This window comes from Fringilla coelebs (assembly GCF_963513975.1).
Source record: "Fringilla coelebs genome assembly, chromosome: 3".
Classification (NCBI taxonomy): domain Eukaryota; kingdom Metazoa; phylum Chordata; class Aves; order Passeriformes; family Fringillidae; genus Fringilla; species Fringilla coelebs.
The window spans coordinates 6,748,962-6,774,118 of NC_140030.1; the positions used below are offsets into that span (position 1 = coordinate 6,748,962).

Here is a 25,157-nt window from a genome sequence, read left to right on the forward strand (position 1 = left end):
CCCAAAGTCCAAAATCCCCCTCATCAACATGGGCACCCCAAGCCATGGGCATCCCTGCCCCAACCCAGGTGCCCCTGAGCAGAGGCAGCTGTTAAGGAGGTTAACACAGAATCATGTCAAGTAACAAACACCTAGTATTTATTAATAAATTAGTACACCAGAAGGCAATTTTTCAATTCATTCCCCTCTTCCCCCACTCCCACCCCTTCCCATGGGGCAGCCCATGCCACCCTCATACCATTATTTCTTCAAATTGAGCGTAGTACAGACTGTTCGTTACGGGAGCATAATAATTGCAAATATAATCAGACAGACTTCTTACAATGCAGCTTTTTGTCCCCCATACCCCCCACCCCGACCTCTTTTAATAAAAAGTGAAGTGTGATTTGAAGAGACTATTGAGACCATATAAGGTCTTAGGAGAACTTATCGGCCACATCTGTATAAAAAACAAGAGACACGAGTGTAAAAGCATAGCTTGGTTTAAGTCTTACAGCACGAGGAGAGCGGGACCACCGGCGGCCTTCGCCTCCCCACGTCCAGCACCGGCTCCCTTCAGGGCCCCACCATTCCCACGTGTGCCAAGGCAGGATAACTCCTTACATTGACTGGAGGCAAAGGATCTTTCCACTGCCTTGCAGGTTGGTGGGGCTTGACCCTTTTCCTTGTGGTTTAAGCGCTTCTGCTGTAGCGTATTAGGAGCGCGATGCTTGTCCGGGTGAAACCATACAATAAATAACCGTGCTAGTAAAATCTCAGCAATGGATATGAGCCAAACAAGAGTACATCAAAAAAAAAAAAAGAGTCAGCTCGGGTGGGAAGCTTAGCTGCGTTAAGAGACAGTAACCAGCAACAATTGGGGTGGGATTTTTGCGTGATTTTGCCATTTACTGCCCTGAGGCGAAGGGAAGTGGTGGGAGACGGTCACTCCGAGTGTCAGCTTTGACAGAGGAAGGGGATTACAGAGCAATCCCCAATTTGATGTGTTAGATTACACCAGATTGGTGGTCTTTCAGTTCATGAACTGCGGTTTTGGATTTTTTTGTTTTTCTTTTTTTTTTAAAGTGCATCTGCTGATCTGATTGGAATGAGAACAAGGAGAAGAGAGGCTCGGGGAGGGGGCAGAGGGTGCAAAGACTTGGACTGAGCGATAGTTACAATGGAAGGGTGCAACGCTGGCAAACTGCACCCCCTCCAAAAACCAAGGACACCTCAATGAAAATACTGGCCGTATATTCTACAAAAAATCCCGCCTGCGTATTGTTGGTCATCTTAACGAGTGCCAAGCTAGCTCTAGCAGATATTCGGAGAGCGTGCGGTGACCCAGTGCCTACAGTAAATCGGGAAGGTGGCTATAGACAGAGTCCAGAAGGGTCTGGCTGGCTTCCTGGCTCTTGACTCCAGCGATCTCAAATAGCCTGTCCAGCTTGTCTTCGGCCTGCGGGATCTCCTCGATCACGTGGAGCTCCTCGGGGTTGAGGATGTGCAGCATGTCGTCAAAGATGGGCTGCAGGTCGCACGGGTCCAAGCGCACCTGGCGCAGGACGGTGTCCTTCTTTTCTGTAGGAGGAAAGGGATTGGTCAAGGAACTCCCCAAGAAACTTCTGCTAACCAGGGCTTGTTCTCAGCCCATCCCCTAATGGCACCTCTGGAGAGGGACGTGCCACAAGGAGAACTGAGGGAAAAGGTAGAGGGTGATGAGTGATAGGGATGAGAGAAGTTGGGGAAGGCGGTGCTGCTGAGGCACCTCAGCCAGGATCCTGCAAGAGCAAACACAGCATTTGTAAATGCTGAATGGCCAATTCGGAAAAGTGAGGGCAGGAGAGGAGCCAAAAAAGCTGAATTCTGCTCTTTCAAGTTGTTTTCGTTGGGTCAGCTTTATTTTCATACCCAAGTATAAATTTGGTAGATTGACTGAGCTCAGTGTTTCACCTTCATCAGAAATGAAATGCAGCAAATTAAATGCAGTAAATTAAAGCCCCTAAAACAAAGCGGGGGGTGACTAATGGTACTTTATGTGTGCATCAGAGAGGATCAAGACTGAAAAAATTTTAAGAAGTCAGTCTGGAAATTACATTCTCTGGTTTAATCTCACGCAGAAATGCACTGGCCAAAGCAAGAGCCAAAAGTCAGAAGAAACACCCTCAAACACCCAGGGATGCTACAACTTCCCTAGCAGAACTTCAAAGAGTTAAAAGCCTTTAAAGATGTTTTTCTGTCTCAAATCTTTATCATCTTTGCTAACAGGATATTCTGGTCGAGAATTAGGATGCGATAAGCGTATCCCGGAGAGCCAATTTTCCCAGTTATTTACTTTAATGATGTCGTGTGTTGGGCAGCTCTACCACGTGTGCTGACCACATGGGACTCACCAGGGCGTCCCTTCTGTCCTCCCACTCTGCCCCGGTTGGTTTTGGTACCTTTGGTAATAAAAGAGCCTGTCCGGCTGAGCGCGGAGGAGCCGCTGGAGGTGGAGTCGCAGCGCAGGAGAGGCTCGGCCTCGTCGACAAAGAAGCATTTCTTCTCGGAAGGAGAGGGCTCCACGGTGAGCACGGCCGCCTCGGGGGGCTTGGGGCTGGGCGTGGGCGCGGGGCTCACCGGGCTGGGGCTCACCGGCAGCGCCAGCTTGTCACCTTCCAGCTTTGGGGGGAGGAAAGAGAGGGAAAATAACTGGGGGGGATACAGGGGTAACACCCAAACCCACCTGCACCCGGCTTTCAAAACACTCCTGCCCACCCTCAGCAAGGGGTGACCTGTTCTGCTGGCCCACAACAGGCACAGGAGATGACCTGGGGTGGACATCAACACTGGCATTTGGCACATCGGGCAGGAGCAGTAACACAACCCACACCCTTGGGACACCTGGTAGGAGCAACCACTGCACCAGGATGGCACGTGCAACCTCAGCAGAGCACTTTAGGCGGGCTCTCCTTCTCAGACTCAGTTTATTAAAACCTAAAGCACAGCTCTTGGAGGCAAGAGGTGATGATGCCCAAAACCTGTGGTTTGCTAAAAGCTGGCTCCACAGCTCCAGCCAGTGCCAAGGCAGCAGGATGAGGGCTGTGAGATCCTTCAGGGATCTCCCGTGCAGCACATGGCTCTGACCAGCTCCACATCAAATTAATGATCTGTTTTGCCCCATCTCACCCTTGCTCCTGAGAGCATCCCTCTAAAGCCAAGTGGTGAACTTGGAGTATGGTGGTAAAAGTCCATCTCACCAGACTCCAAGTTCAGAGCAAGGAAGGACAGGCAGGAGCTGGCACTGACCACAGTGTCACCCAAGGGCCTTTGCTTTTTCCTGTCCTGGATGTGAACTAAGGGCAAACGTTCAGCTCCACAGTTCCGAAGACATCAGGAGCAGCAAGCACTGCTGGGAAGCACTGCACTGGAAAGCAGCACCATCTGACAAGTGACAGGTGACAAGAGGCAGGACAAGATGAAATGGCCTCAAGTTGTGCCAGGGGAGGTTTAGACTGGGTATTAGGAAAAATTTATTCACCAAAAGAGTGGTCAGGAATTGTAATAGGCTCTCCAGGGAAGTGGTGAAATCACCATCCCTAGAGGCTTTGAAAAAATGTGTGGATGTGGCAGCTGGGGACATGGTTTAGTGGTGTACTTGGCAGTTTAGGGTTAAGATTTGGACTTGATGATCTTAAATGTTATTTCCAACCTTAACAATTCTATGATTCTATGAATTTGGATGCTGGTGTGAACCTGCTTCCTATGCTGACTGTACTCTGCATGTTTCTTCTTGAAACTTCTTCCCACTTCCAAGACTCTAGCGAACATTATCTACCTTCCTCTGCCTCTCAACATTCCCTCAGGGTGCAAATCTTAAGCAGAGCATTCCTATTTCCCACTCCCTGCAGGGATGAGATGCCTGGGCCAGCATCCTCACATCCCTAGCTGGCAGACTGGGCACTTCTGCAGGTCACCAAGTCCCTCTAAAGAGATTATTTTAAGGGCCATCCAATATTTAACCTTTTCCCCCAACCTCGTGTCCCTGCTTGACCCGCCAGGGAAAAGAATTACAAGCCCTGTCCCCATGCCATTCCCTCTCCCAACAGCATTTCACAACCCTGTTTTCTCCTACAGAGGGAAAATCAGGCTATTCCTGTTAACAGGCTTTTCCCTACAACCCAGGGATGAAATGCAAAATTGGGATTAAAGGCTGTGGGAAAGGGAGCTGCTGAGCCACCTCCGCGCCGGCATGGATGTGCCTGAACATTCCTCATCCGTGTCGAGGAATTCGCCACCCACAAATCACATGTCTGCTGGGACGCCCATTAGTTCACATTAAATTAACACTGAAGACTGTTCCTGGTAGAATAAAAGGGGTTTTTTTCTCCCCTCATTGAAAATAAACAGGGGAGGATTTGTTCTAGCACAGTGGATTATGCAATAGGCATGTTAAAAATAAAAGTCAGCTTTAATTTTTAATTAAAAGAATCTGCCTTCTTCTCTGAAATTCCCTTTCCAGTAGAGTTCATCATCGAGAATCAGCTATGGCCATTAAGGGGGAATATCAAGGGAAGGACCAGGACAGCAGCTGGCCACTTTCCAGATAATATGCTCTGATATCCCCTTTAAAAATAAGATAGGCTTTAGGGGTTAGTTTTCCCTTGTGCAGCTCATCTACCTAATATTCAACCACAAACCCAACTACCAATTCTTAAAAAGGATCCTGATGACCGAGCAACAATTGGCCAAAGGAGGGCGGGGAGCAGACATCTGCCCCAGCTCTGTCTTCCCAGAACCAACTCATTTGGAGTTTAATTAAACAGTTGCTAAAACACGCTAGGAAAGACAAAATCACCCGAGGTTATTTGACTGTAGCTGTCCCGGGAGCCCAAAGCTTTCCAAATAGCTGAACAGTTGCAAGCTTGAGGCAAAGCAAACAGGATGCTTGGATGTGTGTTAATGTTTAAACCACAGGAAAAAGGCAACTGGGAATGAGGGCTTGGAAAAACCAGGGAATGCAAAAGGTTGCTGTGAGGTGAAGCCTGTGGAATAGGTATAAAAACACACTATTCATAGCCTGTGACTCACTGTGTTGAAACCACCTTGGCCATTCCTATTTTTATGAGTGGTGATTGGGTGAAACCAAGATTTGGCTGAGGGGAAAAACCCCAAAAATCCCTCTTGCAACCCTTTTGCCTTTCCAGAGCTATGGGATTTCTCACCTTTACATCCTCATTGCTGGGCTCCTGTGCTTGCCACTGGGGCTGCATCTGCACCTGCAAAGAGAGACACGTGGGACACTGTTAGATGCACAGTCCAGCACAGAAACCAGAGGCACTGCAGTGGCTTTGTCACAACAGCAGCCTCCTACAACCCATCAGAGATGCTCTGCCAGTTTTTTTTTAAGGTTTTTTTCTTTTTTTGAGCATTGCACCAAGAGATTTTCAATGCCAAAAAGTATTAATTAAAAAAATACTAAAAGCTCCTGTGTACTCGCAGCCCTTTAGACTGCAGTTCAAGCACCAGCATCCTCTTGGATCCCAATGCATCTGGGAGGGTGCTTTAAGCAGCTCAGGGTGTCTGAAGGCCCTTCCCAAAAGGAAGAAAAGGGGACGGAAGGGGATAGGGACAGAAGGAGAGAAGAGGACAGAAGAGGATGGGGCAGGAGAAGACACAGGCTTGGCTTTGTTTTCTTTCACAGCTGCTGTCACCAGCTCTGTTTGAACGGGTTGGTCCCATTTGCTGCCTCTGTTTTACAGTACTGCAATAAAAGCTTAGCTCAGACAAACAGAAACTGCAGCTGCTGTGCTAATATTAGGAAGGAGCAGCAGCAGGCACTAAAAAACACCCTTCCCTCAGGCGATGCTTCCCAGCAATTCCTCCTGCCGCAAGCAGGCGGGAACAAAGGCGGGTGGCAGGCTGGCTGCTGCTGAGGATGGCTGTGCACCCTCTGGGATGTGGGGGGGATAAATTTAGCACCGAGGCAGTCACATCCCAGATTCCCTGCCAGAAGACGACACCCGACTGACACCAGCCCTTATTCCCAGGTCTGTCATGCTGCCGTAGGGAACGTGGCAGGAAAAGCCCCGGCACAGGGAGCAGGGTGGGCTGGGCAGCAGCCCAGGGGATGCTGCAGGCAGAGTGCTGCTGGTGTGGAATGCTCTTGCTGTGAGCCCCACAGGGGCAGGGAGGGAGGATCCCTGTGGATCAGCGGTTTCATGGTGCACAGGGTGTTGGGGGCTCCTCCCTGGGGGCACACAGACCCTGGCAGGGTAAACACCTTGGCAGGGCCATGAGGTCTCACCGAGGTGTCAGGACAGTGATGGTGTGTGGTGCTGCAGAGCAGAAGGCATGTCCCCTGCCAGGATGGGAAGACCAGGAGGGTGCTGGGGTGGGAAAGCCCAAATTTCCTCTCTGTGCCCTTCACTTCCCCGTGTGGTTTCAGGAGAATGCTCGACCCCTCTCTGTGGCGGAGCCTCTTCCCTTAAACACAAGGCAGCCCTGGGGAGGAGGGCTCAAGCCAAGCCTCGCATGACTCAGGACGGGCAATGCTGGGTCTGGGCAGGGTTTAGATACCACAACCAAAACTGCAGCCACCCACGGAGGAAACAGCTCTTCCCCATCAGCCCTGCCCTGGCTGTCTGTGGGCCAAGTGCTTCTCAAGCAAATAATTTCTCCAGGAGAGCCTCTGGTGGCTTCTCCTTTCTGTGGATTTGCCCACTTACTTTTTCAACGCAAACCATAATGAAGAGGTGATGAAACCCTGATGAAGAAGTTCCAAACCCAATTACAGACTGAGTTAGTCCATACTGAGTTTGGCTAGCAGAGGAAACCATCTTCTAGTTTCCTCTTATGCTCCTAAACCCATTACACTGCACACACAGAGACCCCAAGAGATGTGGCCACCAGAGCAGGAAAACCTCAATAGCACTGCATATATAAAGTTTATATTTTTGTGTTTATGCTGTTTCTTTTTGCATTACTTTTTGAATTATTACATTTTGCACATTATGAATTATTACATTTATTATTATTTTGCACATTATGAGTTATTACATTTATTGCACATTCTCCAGCATAGTTCAAACCCAATGTCAGTTTGCTGAAAACAAGTCATGGCTTAGAGCAAACCTGGAGCGATGCCCACTCCAGCAAAACCCAGCCAGCCTACACCTTCCCCAGGGCTCTGGCCACTTCACCTTACTTCTTTGTGCCTCAAATAAAACCTGATGCAACTCCAGAAGGTAATTTTGTTCTTTTCCTGGCTGCCTGGGCACTTCCCAGCCCTCAGACCACAGGCCCCTCTGGCTGGGAAATCCATCCAACAACTTTACTCTCACTCCAGTGCTGGCACATGAACACAGCACAAACTTAATTCCTCATTATTGGGCCCAGCCCAGTCCTGCACTGCCACAAGAGGAAGTGAAGGGGATGGGTGGGAGCTGACAGGGGCTGAGTTTGAGGAACACTGCTCCAGGCTCTTGACTACCACCTCAGGGTTTTGACTTGTGAAAGAGCAAGAGATGGAGCCACAAGGCCCTGCCACAGCCACGTGCCTGAACATGGGGTTGCTTTCACATCCTCTTATCCTCTGAAATACCCCAAAACCCCACAGCTTAACCTCACACCAGCCCCAGCCTTGACACATCTGCTGACTCATGGGATTATATGCAGCACAAAATTAGCCACAAAACTGAACCTTGCTGGGCTTGGGGCTGTAGCCTTCCCCTCTCCACTTTCAACATCTCCCTTATTCATGGTTTGGATTTGTTTTTCAGCTTTGCTGAGGCTGTGCTGCTGAACGCCCTGAGCGAGGCTGTTTGCTTCCCTTCCATCCAACCCTTGAAATATTTCAGCCAAGGCCAGCAGAGCCATAAATAAAATGATAAGAGCTTAAAGCACTGCTCACAGCAGGACATTCAGGGGAGCCAATGTGGCCCAGCTATGCCAGCTCCACCCCAGGCCAGCCCAGGTGAGCGCAGAGCCTCTTGGTAGCTGCAAAATGCTGTTATGCACCGCACAAAAAAAATCTCATTACCCAGTGGATACTGGTAAAAATCAGGTTTTCTGATTTTAACCCCAAAAATAGAGAATTGCAGTTTGCTGGGATGGCAGGGAGAAACCTCTCCCTTCTTCCCCCCCACTCTTCCCCCTGTTTCTGTTGTCAGCACCACTAATTTGGGATGTGCCTGTGCCTGACAAGCAGTGCCCAGGCTTGCCTCTCTCAAACCTGCCTGTGAGGGGACAGATTTTGCAAATCATGAGTCCAACAAACATTTATGGCCAGGGCCAGGCTTTAGAAGGAGCCCTATGAGTTAAATGTACCCCTAAAAACCTTCCCACAGCTTCTGCATTCACTGTATTTTCTGGCTCAGCTGCAAAAACCCCGAGCAAAATGATTCAGAGGGCTAATCTCGGTTTAACCTAAATTCATCCAGCAGCATGCAAAACCAGTATAATCTCCCACAGTTAAAAAAGCAGGCAAGTCTGCAGTGGAGCTGTTCCTCACCTGAAGGAAAATGCTCCTGCCTCATGCTATAACACTCCAGAGACTCCCATAATTCCCCTATTCCTATCAAAGGTTGTAAATATTGGGATTTAGGAGCACAAAAGGCTGCTGAGGGAACAGGGCACTACAAGAGAGAGCAGCTTTGCCTCCATAGGTTTTACAAGTTGAAGGCAGACACCAGATAAAGGATTAAAGAGAAGGGTGCAATAGTGGGTGGGATGAAATATGTTTAGGGGACTGATTTGCCATCTGAGAACTACAGCATTCAGTAACAATTTTTACCAATGACTTGGGGGGTGTCAGTGTTTTCTTATGACACAGGGATTGTGCAGAGATGAGGAAACTCCGTTTTGCACCCAGGGATGCTGGGCAGAGCCAAAGGCATCCCAGACAGCACAGCCATGCATGCATCCATCCTTCCTGGGCACATGCAGGATACACCAGCACATGTTGGAGACTCACTGCTGGCTCGGGTCACCCTAAGGGCATCACCTGCACTCACAAAATGGTTTGGGTTTGCCAGGGGCAGGGACACCTTCTTCTAGACCAGGCTGCTCCAAGCCCTGTCCAAGCTGGCCTTGAACACTTCCAGGGATGGGACATCTACAGCCTCTCTGGGCAGCTTAGCCACAGGGAGGATGCATGCATTTGCATTGCTTATGAGAGTCCTCACTCCCCCCGCACCACCAAAAACTCTTTTCATTCTTTTTTGCTGGTTTTGGGGGGTTTTTTGCAAGACTCCTTCTGCAGGGCTGGAGACCACAGCACCCACTCTTGCCACCAACACGGCGACCCATTCCTCTGGATCAAACCACTTTGGTGCAGAGAGAAACTGCCTCAATATACCTGTGTTTGGATAAACAAATCACCCAGAGTCAAACTTCAATTAGCACTAATTAAAGGCTTTCCTACCAGCAGATTAAAAATCCCAAAGATCAACCTCAATGCCTGCTCCTGGCACTGAGCTCTAGCTTCCTGGACTGTGAGGATGATGAGCCACCAGCACAATTCTCCAGGGATTTGGTCTCCCATGCACAAACTGCTTCCTGCATTCCCTGCAGGGCCCTTGTATCACCACCCACACTGACAGCACAGGAGCCAGCTCAGGCAGAGGAGGCAGACAGGTTCCAGCAGGCAGCACCTCACAGAAACACAATGTGCTGCCCTGCTGGATCTGTACCCTGGGGTGCTGCCAGGCTGTGACATCCCACACACAGCTCCAGGATCTCCAGGGCAGGGCAATGGCCAACTCCTAAGGTTGATCATGAGGGATGCTCATCTGAAAAAGCCAAATCAGATGAACAGGGAAAGAGGATGTGACAGCTTGGGTGAATTTGTTAAAAAACAACTCCTTTGGTGAGATTAGCCAAATTTCTCATGTGGACTCGAGCCACCTGCTTGAAAGATCAACAACACAATTTTATCAATTTCTAGAAAAACAAGTGAAACTGATGGGGAACCACCCCAGGGCCCAGGTGTGCTGGACATTGGAAAAGACAACACACTGTTTTAAAAAACAATGAGACACAGGAAGGCTGTTTGGGAGGTCCAGGAGACTTGCATACAGTTATCCTTGAGATTTGGGTTTAGTCATTCTCTGGAATATCTGCTTGCTGTATTTTCAGAGTTATGGGCACAGCTTGTGGTTACTCCATCATTGGGAGTCCTCCACCCTGACAGGTCACCCCATAAACCCTGCTCCTGGAGCCACCACCTGCATTCTGTACTGCTTGATAAGCACAACCTGATGGTCTTGGCCAAAAGAGCCAGGGGCAGTCAGCACTGCAGAGCCCAAGTCTGTTAATTACGTGTCATGCTGAGGAACAAGTCCCGTGTTTTAGCCAATGTCCTTGCCCAGAGCTTTGTCACAGTATTCAAAGTCAAAGCAGTAAATACAAGGACACAGGTTACTACCTGCTCCAGGAGAGCAGGAGGACAACATGTCCTTCTGGGACAGTGCACAGTGCTGGAAACTTTAACTCATATGTGCAAAATGGCAATTTTCTCTGCCTCACTTCTCTTCCTAAACACAGCTTTGTCTTGCGTTTTTTAATTTTATTTTTTCGACCAATGAGAAGGCCACATGCTGCTTAGTTACCAGGGGCTGGAAGGAACAAACAGCAGCAGAGCAGGAGAGATCAGGCAGCTGGCAAAGCCCACCTGTCCAAGCTCTGGGCAGGATGTTAAGCACACACCTGACTCAGGGTCTCTCCAAAAAACAAGCCCAGGGCTCCTGCCAACACATCCCAACTTCTGATTTCATACAATGGCCACAACGGAATAAGGTGTTTCATACACTAAACAAAATAATTGATATGACACAATGAAGGGATCAAACAAAATAATTTAAGATATGCAACACAGAGAAGGGATCACAGTCCCTCATATAAGGGAAGTTGTGATGGTCAAAGCAGAATTGGGAATCTCCTGCCCTCTGTTTCAAAACCTGTATTGGGAGCGAAGTTCCACCCTGCCAAAACCCACCAAGAGTCCAGAGAGGTCTGCAAGCACCCACCTGCTCCCCTTTGGGTCTGGGTCAGTGCTAAGGCAAAGGGAAATGTTTCACCAGCGAGGTTAGAGGGAAGAGCCAGGCCTCAACCACCGCCATCTCCATTTACACGTTGTCCCATTGGCTTCTATCTTTGGAAAAAGCCCCACTCATCACCTTTACAAACACTTCTGGCAGACTACTGAGCTTTCAGAGCCAAAAAATTGAAACAAGTAAGGCAGCAGTGGCCAAAACAAATCTGCAAAGGTCACTGAAGCACCTCCTGATGACTTACACCCAGCTGAGAACCTACTGCAGGATCTTCTGCAGCAATTTATTTATTTATTCTCCCAAAATATATGACAGTTTAAGGCCAGTGCTGGCAAAGAAGAGCAAAAACTCTGGAGGACGGCATGCATGGCCTCCCCCATGCCACCAGTCACCATCTCGGAGGAATTAACACTTTGTGCTCAAGGGTACTTGGCCCTTCTCACAAATCCATAACATTTGAGCAAGTTTAAAGGGGGATGTGTGGTGTTTGTGAGGTTTTTAGGATGAGGTGAGGGATGAGAATTTGATTTCATGTTCTCAGAAGGCTGATTATGTTATGTTATACTAAAACTGTATTAAAGAAAGAGAAAGGCTATATCAGAAAGCTTAACAAGAATGATAATGAAAGCTCGTGACTGACGCAGAGAGTCCAACACAGCTGGCTGTGATTGGTCATTAAGTTAAAACAATTCACATGGAACCAATCAAAGATGCACCTGTTGGTAAACCATCTCTAGACCACATTCCCAAGCAATCAGATAATTATTATTTCCATTCTTTTCCGAGGCTTCTCAGCTTCCCAGGAGAAGAAATCCTGGCAAAGAGATTTTTCAGAAAATATTATGGTAACAGGGATGCTTTTTCCTCCATGTCCCTGGCACAAGGGCTCAGGTATCAAATCCTCCAAAGATATATGCAAAGCACACGGAACTCTGGAGCCCATCAAAACTCTGACTGGGATTCGAGCAAACGTTGCCAAAGCCTTGCTCAAAAGCAACGCACGGCTTCAACGCGAGTCCTCCATGAAGAGAGGGAGCTCCTGGCCACGAGCTAAGCTCAAGGCCACGCCGTGTCCCGCGCCACCACACCCGACAAGGTGAGACCCGTGCCACAGCCCAGCCCAGCATTACCGGCGTGGTGTCCTCCATGAGGCCGCGGATCTTCTCCACGACGTCGTTGCGGCGGTGCTGGCGCAGCGCGCTGATGAGCTGCGCCAGGCTGGCCTCGGGCCCGCGGATGGTCCAGTGCTGCAGCGCGGCGTAGGCGCGCTCGTGGTCGGCCGCGTAGCCGTTGGAGAACGCCGCCACCTCCCGCTCGCTGGCGTTGCACAGGAACTGGTAGATGTCCTTCCACTGGCTCCCCACCTGGGCCGCCACCAGCTTGAGGATGTCGATGCCTGTGGGGCAGAGAAGCCGCAGGTGAGACGGGGGTGGGGGGGTCTGCAGACATCAGGTCTAGCAGAGCTTCTCTCATCCCCAAACGGTCACGCTTTGTTTTTCTTGGGTAGGTCTTTGAGATTTTGTTGTTATTATTATTATTATTGTTTTAACACCTTTTATGGGTTCAGACTGCAGAGAAGCAGCACCAATAACGTTCAACAGCTGCTATGCACATAAAGGGTGATAAACCCATCAGTTAATCCAACACACTCTACAGTCTGATCCAAAACACTGAATCCAACACATTCTATTCTTCTGATTTACAAGTAAATTAGAATTTACTTGTAAAATCTCCTGCACTCTTCAGCACAGGAAGACCCTGGGTACTCAGCCACCACATAGCTGCAGGAACGGGGCAGAAGAGCACATGCTCACCCACATGCCTGCACTGCAGCCACTACCTTGAGAAAGAGCTGGATTAAGAGGTGAGTCACCAAAGCACCTCTATAAAGATGAGTATTTCTATAACAAGTGCATACAGCAGCTAGGATTGCATTCAGAGCCCTTTCCAGTGCAGACAGGCAGGATGACTCAGTCATGAGGTGGGAGACTCTGTGCTAGGTGAGCACTGGGTGAATGGAAGATCTGGTAGGAAACTAGAGAGCAAAAAGGCAGAGTTTCCCCCAGAAAAGCACTTGAGACATCCTGGCTCAAGACTGTGAGGATTTTCTCTGTGTAGGTCAGGGAGCAATATAAACAGCACACTTATCCTTGAGTCTACTACAGGTCAGGAGTCAAAGATTCAAATAAAGCCGTATCTCCTCCAAAATAACTAATTAACCCTGTTTTATCAAGCTGAGCAACACCTTGTTTCAAACAGCAACATGAAGGGTCAGCATCTGTGAGCTGCAAAAAGAAACTCACTTTTTCCAGAGAGATAACCACACCTCAGGTTTCCTCCCAGGCCAGTGTGCCCCCATGGCTACAGGGAGCACTTCTCTTTCCCTCTGCAGGCACAACAGCAAAAATAGCTCCTTACCATCTGGCCTAAAATTTAACAATTTCTAATGCAGGTTGGATCAAACCTCCCAACTGCACCTTCAGTTCATAGCTCTGATACAGCTACATATATGCATATATGCATACCAAAAAAAAAAAAATCTATAGAGACTAATATAGGCATCCTTTTTTATACATGTGCATGTGTATATACACACACCTATATATAGTAGGCATTTTTGTATCTATGTATTACACAGATATTTTATAAAGATGTGTGCACATATATGTATATGGCCTGGACACCAGATGCCCACCAAAGCAGTTCTATACCTGCCTTCCTCAGCTGAGAAAATATAACAAGATATAAGAAAAGGCTCATGGATTGAGATACAGGCAGGGAGAAATCCCTCACCAGTGATTGCCACTGGCAAACCAGACTCAGCTTGGGGAAATTAGTTTGACTTTTTGCTAATCAAAGCAGAATAGGGTAATGGGTAATAAAAACTAAATCACTTCCCACCCATCTCTCCCTTTTTCCCAGGTTTAACTTCACTCCTGAATTCTCCTCCTCCTCCCCTCAGCAGTAAGCAGAGAATGGGATCTGTGTTCTGTCCATCACATGTTGTCTCTGCTGCTCCTTTCTCCTCATGGGGATGAATCCTCACATTTCTCCCTTGCTCCAGCACGGCTCCCTTCCAAAGGTCCTGCCAGCAAAGCTGCTCCAGCATGGCCTCCTCTCTCCCCCTCCTTTTCCAGTGACCCTGGTGTCTGCAGAGCTGTTGCTCACACGTGTTCTCACTCTTCTCTCTACTGGCTGAAGTTACCAGCTTTTGTTTCACCCCTCTTTTAAAATCTGCTGTCCCAGAGGCACTCCCACCATTCCTGATGGGCTCAGCCTTGGACAGTGGTGGGTCCATTCTAGAGCTGGCTGGCATTGGCTCCCCTGGACATGGGTGAAGCTTCTGGCAGCTCCTCACAGGACCCACCCCTGTAGCCCCCCACTACCAAAACCTGACCATACAAACCCAATACAATATACACACACATCTCTAAAGTACCTATTCAGCCTGATGTATTTTTATAGGTATTTGTGTATATCTGTGTATATATTATACATACTTCTGTATAACTATATATATAACATAGGTATTTTACATATATATGTACATATGCTTATATAAAAAGAAGTATGCAAAAAACTATAAAGCTTCACAAAGATATTTTTGACCAAAACTCTTCTCACTTATGGAAAGCTTATCAAACCTGCTATATTTAGACCTTAGTTTTCACTTCCAAACTAGATAACACAGCCATGAGCCCACAGTTCTTGGAGCATCCACAGACAGTGCTAAACCTGCTCTAAATAAGGAACACCAAAGTGCAAACCACATTTGGTACTTCCCCACCCTCCTCCCACCACAACCACCGCAGCTCCCTCCCAGCTGTTACCAGACACGTGCTTGTACCATCTCACATGGAGTTGTGAGAGCTGGGGCTCCTCCTAACAGAAAAGCTTGGCCCACCAGCCCAGCATGGGGGTTGCAGCCCACCCAAAAAACCCAAGCCAGCCACAAGGCTTGGTTCTAACTATGGAGAAAAGGCTGTGAACCTGCTATTGGGATTTATTCTGGGGTGACTGGTGTGACTCAGCTCATTAGATACTGGTGCACATTGCATCACAGCAGAGCAGCAGGAATTAAGCCTGGTTTCATTAATGCTTCCCATCACTCAAATGCAGACCCAGTGGCCCTCCGTTTAAGGGACTGAGCTGTGTGCTTCCAGGCAAATTCCAAATTCCTCTCCCTCCATGACTTTGCATCCAGGCTGGCTGTGCAGAAGCACAGGCACCCCAGACCACACTGACAGCCAAGCCCTTGTGCCTTCTGATATCACACACCCGGGCTGGTAAGAAACCCAAATGACAACTCAGGTTTGCAGTCAGGTCCTTTAAAGCAGAAAACCCAACTGCTTTTTGCACAAAAGCAGCAAAATGCCTGATTCATGCAGCACTGCTTGATTTTATCTCTATCCAGGGGATAAAAAATGTAAAAATCCATGAACACAAGGGTAGAAAAAGCTCTGAAAGCCTTGTCCACCAAGGTAATAAGGGATAATCATGTGTGGTACTGCCTATTATATCTCCATATATAGATAACAACTGATGCACTGAGATATAGATATATATATATAGAGGTATATATAGAGATATATATATAGAGGTATATATAGAGAGAGTATTTAAATTGTTATCTCACTGTATAAATCCTGCAGAGCTTCTTTGCTCTCATATTCAGCAATTATTTTTTGCTTTGGTATATATATAAATATATATATATATACACAGAGAGAGAGAAGGAGAGAGAGAGAGAGAATGAGAGAGATAATGCTGCCCATTTTTTAAAGCACCCACACACATCAAGTGAGCAGCATCAGGTCTCCCTGCCAGTGCTGCCCTGCAGTGAGACAATGAGCTATGGCTGGGTGGGAGCTTTGCCCACACCCACTCCCATGCACGTCAAACACACAGAAGCATTAAAACATAATTTGCTGGTTTATGATCCCCATGTGGAACATCTAGTCAGCCCAGAAAAGGAAAAACCCATATACTACCTGCTCCCATGTACGTATTTCATGCTGACAAATCCCAGTGCTTACAACTGCTGTACTGGTGAGAGAAGTTTTCAGCTGCTCACAACTTGATTTGCACCGGTTTTATGCGGCTGCATGGCATTTATGTCTGAGTGTTCTCGCTCAGGATTTATGACAAAGAGCTCATGCTTCTACTGACATTTTCAAGTTTAGTATATTTAATCTCACCGTTCAATAAATTGGGCCCATAAACATGTTTATGTCCCTTGGCTGTAACATCCCTGGGCACAAGAACACACCAGGCAGCTGAGGACTTAATGGTGCGTAATAATCTTTGGAGAACAAATGTTCCATTAAAAATGAATTTGGAAATGTCTACCTTAATACTATAAGAACCTTAAACTCATTTTCTTGCAACTATTAAATGAATTTAAGGCCCATATGTTCGCTACATCCACTACAATATTGTGCAAACAAAACCCAGAGATATGAAGAGACGTGGACAAGAGTGCAGATTTGGCTCCAGTCAGTAAGAAAAACATTGCTCCCTCTGCTCTTAAAAAATAAGATTAAAACCATTACATGACAAGCTGCGGATGCACGCCGCCAAGTATTACTGCTCACACTAAAATAAAATGCTTATAATAAGCTTATCATCCTACTACTTCCATATTTCCAGAAGTCCTACAAACTGGAGCAAAAATCCCAGCTCCACCACAGGTGCTGGATCTTCTCTTTCTCCCTGAACCATGTGGACCTTTTCCCACCATGCCCATCTGCACACCAGGGCTGGAGATGGTGCTCAAAAGCTCCAGACCACAGCAATCCTAAGTAAAATGGCCAAGCTCAGCAGAGATGGTGCTTTAACCCACACATTCCATGCTTGCCATGTGAGGCTGGTCACAGCCACGTTGGTGCTGTGCTAAAGCTGCTCCAAGCTTTCCACAGCCTGAGTCGTCCTCCTTTTTTACCACAGGAACAGCCTAGGAGAACTGTCACCATCCTGCTGCTGAAGTGGGAGACAGCTCCACCCTTCTCCATCACCGTGTCAGGAGCCATCACCACTGATCACTCAGCTTTGCTCATGCCTCAGACAATGGAATTAAAGAGGAACACCCACGGCTGCATCCGTCTGAGCTGTGTTTTTGAGCTGCATTTTCCATGGTCAGTCCAGAACAGGCAAGGACAGATCTGAAGGATCCAGGACATCCACATGTGTCTTAGGTGCCTGAGCAGGTGGCATTTCAATTGTCATTATCTTAACACTGAAAGTCTCTAAATACAGTGCTGGACTACACCCTGATATTTTAAGGCGGAGATAACCACACATTCAGGCCAGGACAAGGCCAAGATGCTGTGCACAGGCCAGTGGGAAGCCCAAGGGAGTATGTACACACATGGGAACACAGGCACAACCAGGCACATCTACAGCCAGGGCAAACTGGCACAGATGGAGACAAGTCTGGAAATGGACAAATGCCTCCAGAGTGGCACAGGCAAACACAAGTCCTGCCTCTCCAGAAAGGTCCTCCCTTCAGCTCATCTACAAAGATGCTCAGCTGAATGGAGGATCTTCCTGGAGAGGCAAGGCCTCCACTTCTCTATGGCCTCCTGTCAGGTAGCTGTAGAAAGTGATAAGGTCCCCCCTGAGCCTCCTTTTCTCCAGGCTGAACATCCCCATCTCCCTCAGCTGCTCCTCCTCACACTTGTGCTCCATCCCCTTCACACCTGCTCCAGTGCCCTCCTCTGGACACTGCTCACCTCTGTCTCATCTTCCCCATAAACACCATTTCAGTCTATTCAGTGACTTTCATTTGCTTGTTTTGAATCTGGTTCAAGATTTTCCCCATCCACTTCCTGCTCCTTCAGACGCGCCCCACCTGACCACGGAACAGTTTGATGTAGACAGAGCCATCAGTCCTCCCACGTCACCAAGGCAGCCATCAAACACGCGCTTGGGGCTTGGCTGAGCTTTAATGCCTTGTTCTGGACAAGCCTCACCGGCCTCCCAAGCTGTGCTATTTGCAGGTTGGACACGGACCCAGTTCCTCAGCATCATTTGGCCTCAAGCAGGGCAAGGAGCCAGTGCGGTGCAGGGCTGTGACCAGCAGTGCTGGCAGGGTCACCTACAGCACCTGCAAGGCACCATTTCTCTGCTCTGCCATTGTTTTTTCACAACTTCAAGCAAACTTAAGAGCAGAGGAAGAGCTTGCCCCGCACCCAGCGGCAGATGTACGGAAGTCAAACCACAGCCACAGAGGTGTTAAGGCTCCTTCCCCTCCCCACCCTCTCACAATGTCATTGTTTTCATTCTCACAGCTCAAGTCAACACTTTTCACAAGAGTGCTCCTCAAGAAAATGCCACCTTTAAGGGGAAACTTCATGCTCAGAGCCCTCCAAGCCAAATGCCCTTCAACCCACTAGTAATGAAGGGACACAGTGCAGAGAAAAGGATTAACACAACATCAGTTCAAGTTCTGTAAGCGCCTTATACAGCTGGGAAGGAAAGTTTAGGAGATCTTCCAGGACCTATGGCACACACAGTCCCATGGAGTGAGCAGCTCAGCAGCCCAGGGTTCCAGAGACAGCTTCATGAAAGGCTGGATTTCAGGAAACTCCATGCTCCAGACCTTCATCCCGAAGGACAAGGTCCCACCAGCTCACCCATGACACTTGGAGAAACTGACCTTCACCATCTCAGTGCCAATCTGAGCTGGAGCACCTGGAGTTTCTACCACCTAGATACAGAGGTATTCCAGAGATGGGCAATATTAATCTGAGCACAACATGCTGTGACAAATCCTGACTGTGACAGGCAGGCTGGATGAAGCATCACAGACAGAGAGCACAGCCCAAGGGCACACGCAAGTCAGACAGAAAAACCACAGTGATGCAGCCCAACCCTCCCCAACACCCAGATAAAAGCTCCAAATCACTGCAAAGCCAGCTCTTCTCCTGAGCTCAGCCCACCTCCCTCCTCCAAATATCCTCCTGACTCATGTGAAACACAGCCACAGCAGCCTATTTTTATGTCTGAGCACACACTGAGAGCCTGTACAAGAGAGCCAGGATGCAGCACATCCACACTGCAGCTGACAAGATAACACAGCTCAACCAAACCAGGCTTGGAAATCCCAGGTGCACAACACAAATACCTTTCCAAAATGCAAAAATTCCACTAACCACTGCCAAAAAGGGAAAGTTACTGTAAACTCAATTCCTCCCCCTGCCACTCAAAATATACTTCAGGTCCTAAATGAGGAAGTTTGAAGATGTGCCAGGTCCTCCACCTGGGTCAGGACAATCACCAGTATTGGCACAGGCTGGAGGATGAAGGGGCTGAGAGCAGCTTTGCCAAGGACTTGGAGGTGCTGGTGTGCTGTGTCCAACTCTGGGGTCCCCAACATAAAAAGGATGTGGACCTGTTAAATCAGGTCCACAGAAGGCTACAAAAATGGTGAAGTGGCTGAAGCACCTCTCATAAGAAGATGGTTTGTTCAGTCTAGATAAGAAAAGGTTTCAGGGTGACCTTTCTGGAGCCTGCCAGTATCTAGAGGGGCCACAAGAGATCTGGAGAGGGACCTTGAACATGGGCATGTAGTGGCAGGACAAGGGGGAAAGAAGGAATGGCCTAAAACTGAAGGAAGGCAGGGTTAGATTGGACATCATAAGGAAGAAATTCTTCCCTGTGAGGGTGGTGAAGCCCTGGAACAGGCAGCTCAGAGAGGGTGTAGCAGCCCCACCCCTGGAAGTGTTCAAGGCCAGGTTGGACAGGCTCTGAGCAATCTGGTCTAGTGGGTGGCATCCCTACCAACAGAAGGGGGGTAGAAACTAGATGATCTCTAGGTTTTTTGTAGGACAGTTGGAAAGGACACACTCATGAAGATTTGTTAGTGACAGAATAGTTTTCTCAACCATGGAGGACAGTGCTGTCATCAGACCCTCCCAGGACCCAGTGATTCATATCCTTAGCAAGAGCTGTTTGGCCAACAAACCACAAAATGGTATGTTTGGAGTTTGTTGGGTTTTTTTTTAAAGACAAAACTGGAAATCTTGCAAGGCAGAAAGGGACTTCTAACAATCACTTCCCACAAGTTTTCTGGAAAATAACCAAACCAGACAGTGAAAACAAGTCTGTGATCAGCCACATGCAGTTATGAACAGGTTTATGACCTGGGAACTTGAAAATCATCATGAGACAAGACCTCTTTTCCCAATACACTATGTGGAAGTCACATATGTAACACCCCCTTGGGCCAACCCTCCTGGGACCCATTTGCACTCCTGCCCACCACCACAGGATGCTACACCAGGGACCTGCTGAGTGAACTTGCTCTTGCTTTAGTTCGCATGAGAATGGCCAGCATAAGTATTTCATGTAATTATTAAATTTTAAACGGCTTTTGCAGAGTTAATCTTCATTATAACCCTCTGGGACAGCTGGTAACCCTGAGCACACACACTGCCACAGCCAGAGCAATATAAATATCCAGACACCCACAGATGCCAACCCGAGGATTAAATTCACCTCCTGCATTTTTTTTTCTCCCAGTCTTGGAGAGTGAGGAAAAAAACAAAAAAACCCAACCTCGTTATTGGAGGAGTGATGTGTGAGAGCCACACTGATGTGAGAAATCACAGCCCTCCGGGCACTGAAACCGGTGTTGGGTTTTTGGCAAAAACACCCCAGGCTCAGAGTGGGTTTCTACAAGGACAATCCTCTCCTGCAGAGCTGCCCTGCCTCCCACACTCAGCCCTACACCTTAATGGGCAGGCACAAATCCCAATCCCTCATTAAATTAATACAAGGGCCACCCAGGAATTTTGACCACTGGATAATTTGGGTTTTCTTTTCTGAAGCAGATTTGGGAGCAAATGTTCCAGCTTCCAAGAGGAGCTCCTCACAGCCCTGTACATGCCGCAGAGATAGACAGCTCATGTAGCAACACACATTAAAAGTGATCAAGCACCAGTCTTTGGTGCTAATGCAATAAGGCTGAGGAACAGGAGATGATAAAACCTGCACATGATTAGGTTTCTTCCTCTCTAAGCAGAACAGCAGCCTCCCACTTTTGCACTTTGCAAGGCTCCCTTTCATCATGAAGCCCTGGTCAGCTCTTGCTTACACCCTTTGGAAATCACATAGATTCCCAAAAGGACAAAACGATTTTTGGGCAAACCTGAGCAATGTTTTACACTGGGTGGTTTGAGGAAGATGGTGTTCTGAACTTGTCAGATGCCACCCCAACACTCCCATGGCAGAGGTTTGTGCTGCAGATGAAGAGTTGCTCCATCCCACCCAAAGCAGAGCATTGTGCCCGTGCAGGAGCAAACACAGCATGACATGCAGCAGAACAAGCTGCAGTGAGGGAGCATCCATACTCCTTGTGGTGCCCAGCACATTTCTGCCTCTTCCAATTTAACCAGCTCCCCTTCTGCCTGGGTGTCTCCCTGCGGAGGTGGACAGGCTGTCATCAGAGGACCAGCGATCATCTGCACATCATCAAGCTGCAGATGCCAGAGGAGAGGGTGCTTTGGAAAACAAAAACAAACACAACACCTTCTGCCTCTCCGTTTTGGCAGGTGGACAGACATCAATCCCTCATCTCATGCTCTGCCTGCCAGAGCTGTATTAGACTTTGCACACAAGCCCAGGGCTGCTCCTCTCCAGGCGTAGCCACAGTTACCGAATTATGTCAGCAACAATGGGCACACCTGCCCTCCTGAGATGCTCTGGGCATCTCTGCCCTACCTGTGGCCTGGGCACAAAACCTCGAGGCCACCACAGTCTGAGGCTGGTGAAGCTTTAGGGCTTGAAAGGCTTGTTTGTTTGCCCAGCAGTTTCCACAGCAGCTCCTCCATCCTTACCCAGCCTCCCAGTGTGATCCTCTTGCCACCTGCTGGGACCTGTTCAGGAGCTGATCCAGGGAAAACTACCTCTACCAAACAAAACCTCTACACTAAGTGGCTTTCATCTCATTTACCCACACAAGCACGAAGGAGGGGTCAGTGTCACCCCACAGACCTGTGAGTGCCAAGTCTGCAGCAATTTTCTTATTCAGAGTAGCAGTTAAATAGGCCTGAGGAATAACATCCGCAGCTGGACTGGTTCCATGCACTTGCTTCCCTTCATTAGGTGATGGATCTTTAGAAAAGACTGACTTAGCCCACACATAACCTTCATGTGCTGTCTCTTGCAAAGAATCATGTAATTTTACTTCGATAAGCATCTTGCAACTAACCATAAATGAACACCTGATTTCATTTGAGAACCAGCCTGCAATGACCCTGCTGTCCCCACACCCCCACTGGTTATGTTCACATGGGGATGCTTTGGAGCTGCAGCACAGCATCAGGCTCTCCAAGGTACAAGATGTGGTCCCCCTTCAACACCCTCAGGGACTTCCCAGGGAGCAGACCAAGCTCAAGCCCAGCCCTGGTCTCTCAGCAACCAGCACGCAAGCCAAGGACTACTCCTTACACATCACCAGCCAAGAAGATCCTGGCCCTCAATGTGCTGACAACTGACAAACCAAGACCCCCAAATCTCAATACTCCCCATCTCTCCAGCATCACATCTCAACTCCCCACCTTGATTTTGAGCCATTTTAAGCACATGTTCTTCTACAAGCAGTCAAGCCTCAGCTCCACCCCAGCTGCAAACAACTTTTACAGAACAGTTAATTTCTCTGATTATTTAACCAGAGGCTTCCTGGCTTTGCTCTCACCACCCACTGCAATAATGGGCAATTACAAGACTTGAAGAAAAATAAAAGGGAAGTGGCATCTCATGCCAGGCCAGCACTGCCAAGATCTAATCCCAGTCTTTCAACTCCAAAAAAACAAAAAATCACCAAACTCTTTTCTTGCCTCCTGGCATATCATTTCAGACAGCTGCTTCTACACACAGGTTGCATTTTACAGTCTTTGTCTTTCATCCTCTGCTACTAAATGGATGAAAGCCAAAGGCAACAGTATCAGCAATTTCTGCAAAAAGAATTCAAGCCCATTTTCATGTTTGGCATGATGGCAAATCTGGCATTTCCAAGGCATTTGATAGACAAGCTCCAATTCTCAGTGTTTATTGAAAGGCTCCTGCAAGCCCATTTTCTCACCTCTGGAAATGTCTGAAGAAAGGAAATGCGTATTTGGTAAAATAAAGGCATGAGCCTAGTGTGTAGGCTGTTCTTGATCTTCTCAAAGAAAGAAGTCATACATACAAGGTTAAACCACAGAGCCCTATCAGCCCTGTGCCCACGTCACTCAGGCACCACATGGATAATTTCTCAGGAAAACTTTGACAAACTGTCAACTGTTGGATTCCTATCTGCAGAGCTGCAAAGTAAGAGCCAGCTGAGCCAGCAAGAGGTCCAGCTTCTCCAGCCACAGCTACACTGTTCTACCTTCTCAATCTCTCTCTGGACAGCCCCAGTTGTGAGGATGGACATAAGGACAGACGTGGAGGTAGGCCGGCTACTAACTCAGGCCATTAGTCATTGCAAGCTCTTCCCAGACCTCTGAATCATTTAATCCAGTGAGAAGCACTGGCATTTGCTGCCTTAGCTGGAACTTATCCATGCTCAGGACACGGGTGTAGCTCTAACACCAGCCTCCCAAGCTACTTCTATTTTTATGTTTGAGCTGTTATTTAAGGCATGTATTATCCAGAGAGAGGACAGGGCACAAATACCAGCTCATGGGGAGATGAGGACAAGTGAACCTCCTCCTGACAACAACTGCTGACCAGGATCACACACCTATCTCAATTATTTAAACAATTCAGGAATTCAGTCCCTTCAGGAACTGGGGAAGAGTCTTAGTCCCTGCTTCCACCCTAAACCCCTCCTCTTTTGGTAAGGAGCCCAACCACAGCGCCTTGTCTTTGCTCCAGCACTGAGCAGTGCTAGGGCCATCCTGACCACACTTCACCAGCACCATGGCCTTGGAGAAATCAATAATAAAATCCCCCAAACAGGCAAAGCCTTGGATGCCCATCTGGTGCCATGGGAGGCTCAGGGGGTTGCCAATGAGGTCAAGAGCCCAAGGACAGCTCCTCTGAGGAGAGGCTCCAGCGCCTGCGTCAGACCCGGACTTTCCTTTCAAAGGTTAAAGCTGTTTACTGAAAGGATTAGGAGGGAGGAGATGGTAAACTAGGAACAAATGGGGGCAAGACTGTTTGCAAGAGCTACATAAACAGGCAATAAACACACCCCAGACCCCTGCTGGTGTGCCAGCCAACCTCTGGATGGAGGTCATACAGATGTGGGTGCACTGCTGGCACCCAGCCCAATGGCTTTACCCCCAGCCACAAAGATAGTTTACACTCTGATTGCCCTCTACACACCTTGTGCAACCACAAACCAGGCTGCCACCTGAACCTGGGGAGCAGCTGTGGTCCTCACATCTCAGAAGGCTTTGCTCTGGTAGCCTGCCGTGGAGGGATCCACAAAGCAGCACAGGAGAGGAAAGATTTCCCTTCTGCATCAGCCTGAAGTTTGTTCCTGGCTAAACTCAGCCCTGTCTGAAATGCTGCTTCAGGATGAAGCATGATTTGGGAACAAACACTACTGGAGCACCAGAAAGGTAAGCCATGACACGGCAGCTCTGCAGAATATCTCAGCTGTACAGCCAGTTATTAAATAAAAGGTCAATTCCTTTATGGCACTACACCTCTCCTTTCAAGTAAACAGTCTTAAGAGCCAGACATTTCAACAGGAAAGCAGAGAGGGATTTATGCTCCACCGCAGAGGAGAAGAATTTCCATATCTGACATGACAGAGAAGCACCACCAAGTAAGAGCTAATGAGCAAAGGCCCTTCCAGCTAGTGCAACACGATTTGGTTTGCACTGAAAGCAAGACAAAGCATTAATTGGTTTGTGCCTGTTTGCCTGCCTTTATTGCACAAAGTTCATCTGAGGACATTTGGTGGCAGGAGGAAGTCACGAAGCCGTGCCAAAGGGAACCTGCGTGACTGTTGCAGGGGTGGCTGGGAGTAACGGCGCCATTCACCTCCAGACTGGAGAGGTTCAATCACACCAAGCTGGTTTATCACCTCAGTGTGGTTTTGCTGTTACACCCAGCTTATTTACCAAGACAAAGGGGAAAACTTAGCAAGGATCTTGTGAAATTTACGCAGCTGTTAATGTGGCAGAGAAAGCTGGAACAACTCACCCTGGG

The 25,157-nt window shown here is 48.3% G+C and overlaps 1 protein-coding gene across 2 annotated transcripts in view; it reads right to left on the minus strand.

Moving 5' to 3' along the window:
* Positions 1-205: 205 nt before the first annotated feature.
* Positions 206-25,157, minus strand: part of TNFRSF21 (TNF receptor superfamily member 21) — a 35,452-nt gene continuing 10,500 nt past the window's right edge. For both annotated transcript variants that reach the window (XM_084201564.1, XM_084201565.1), the window contains exons 4-7: positions 12,140-12,405; positions 5,184-5,237; positions 2,421-2,640; positions 206-1,560 (exon numbers count right to left, since the gene is read on the minus strand). In XM_084201564.1, coding sequence (XP_084057690.1) covers positions 1,331-1,560; positions 2,421-2,640; positions 5,184-5,237; positions 12,140-12,405 — 770 coding nt within the window. In that variant the 3' untranslated portion in view covers positions 206-1,330. The remainder of the gene's footprint in view (positions 1,561-2,420; positions 2,641-5,183; positions 5,238-12,139; positions 12,406-25,157) is intronic.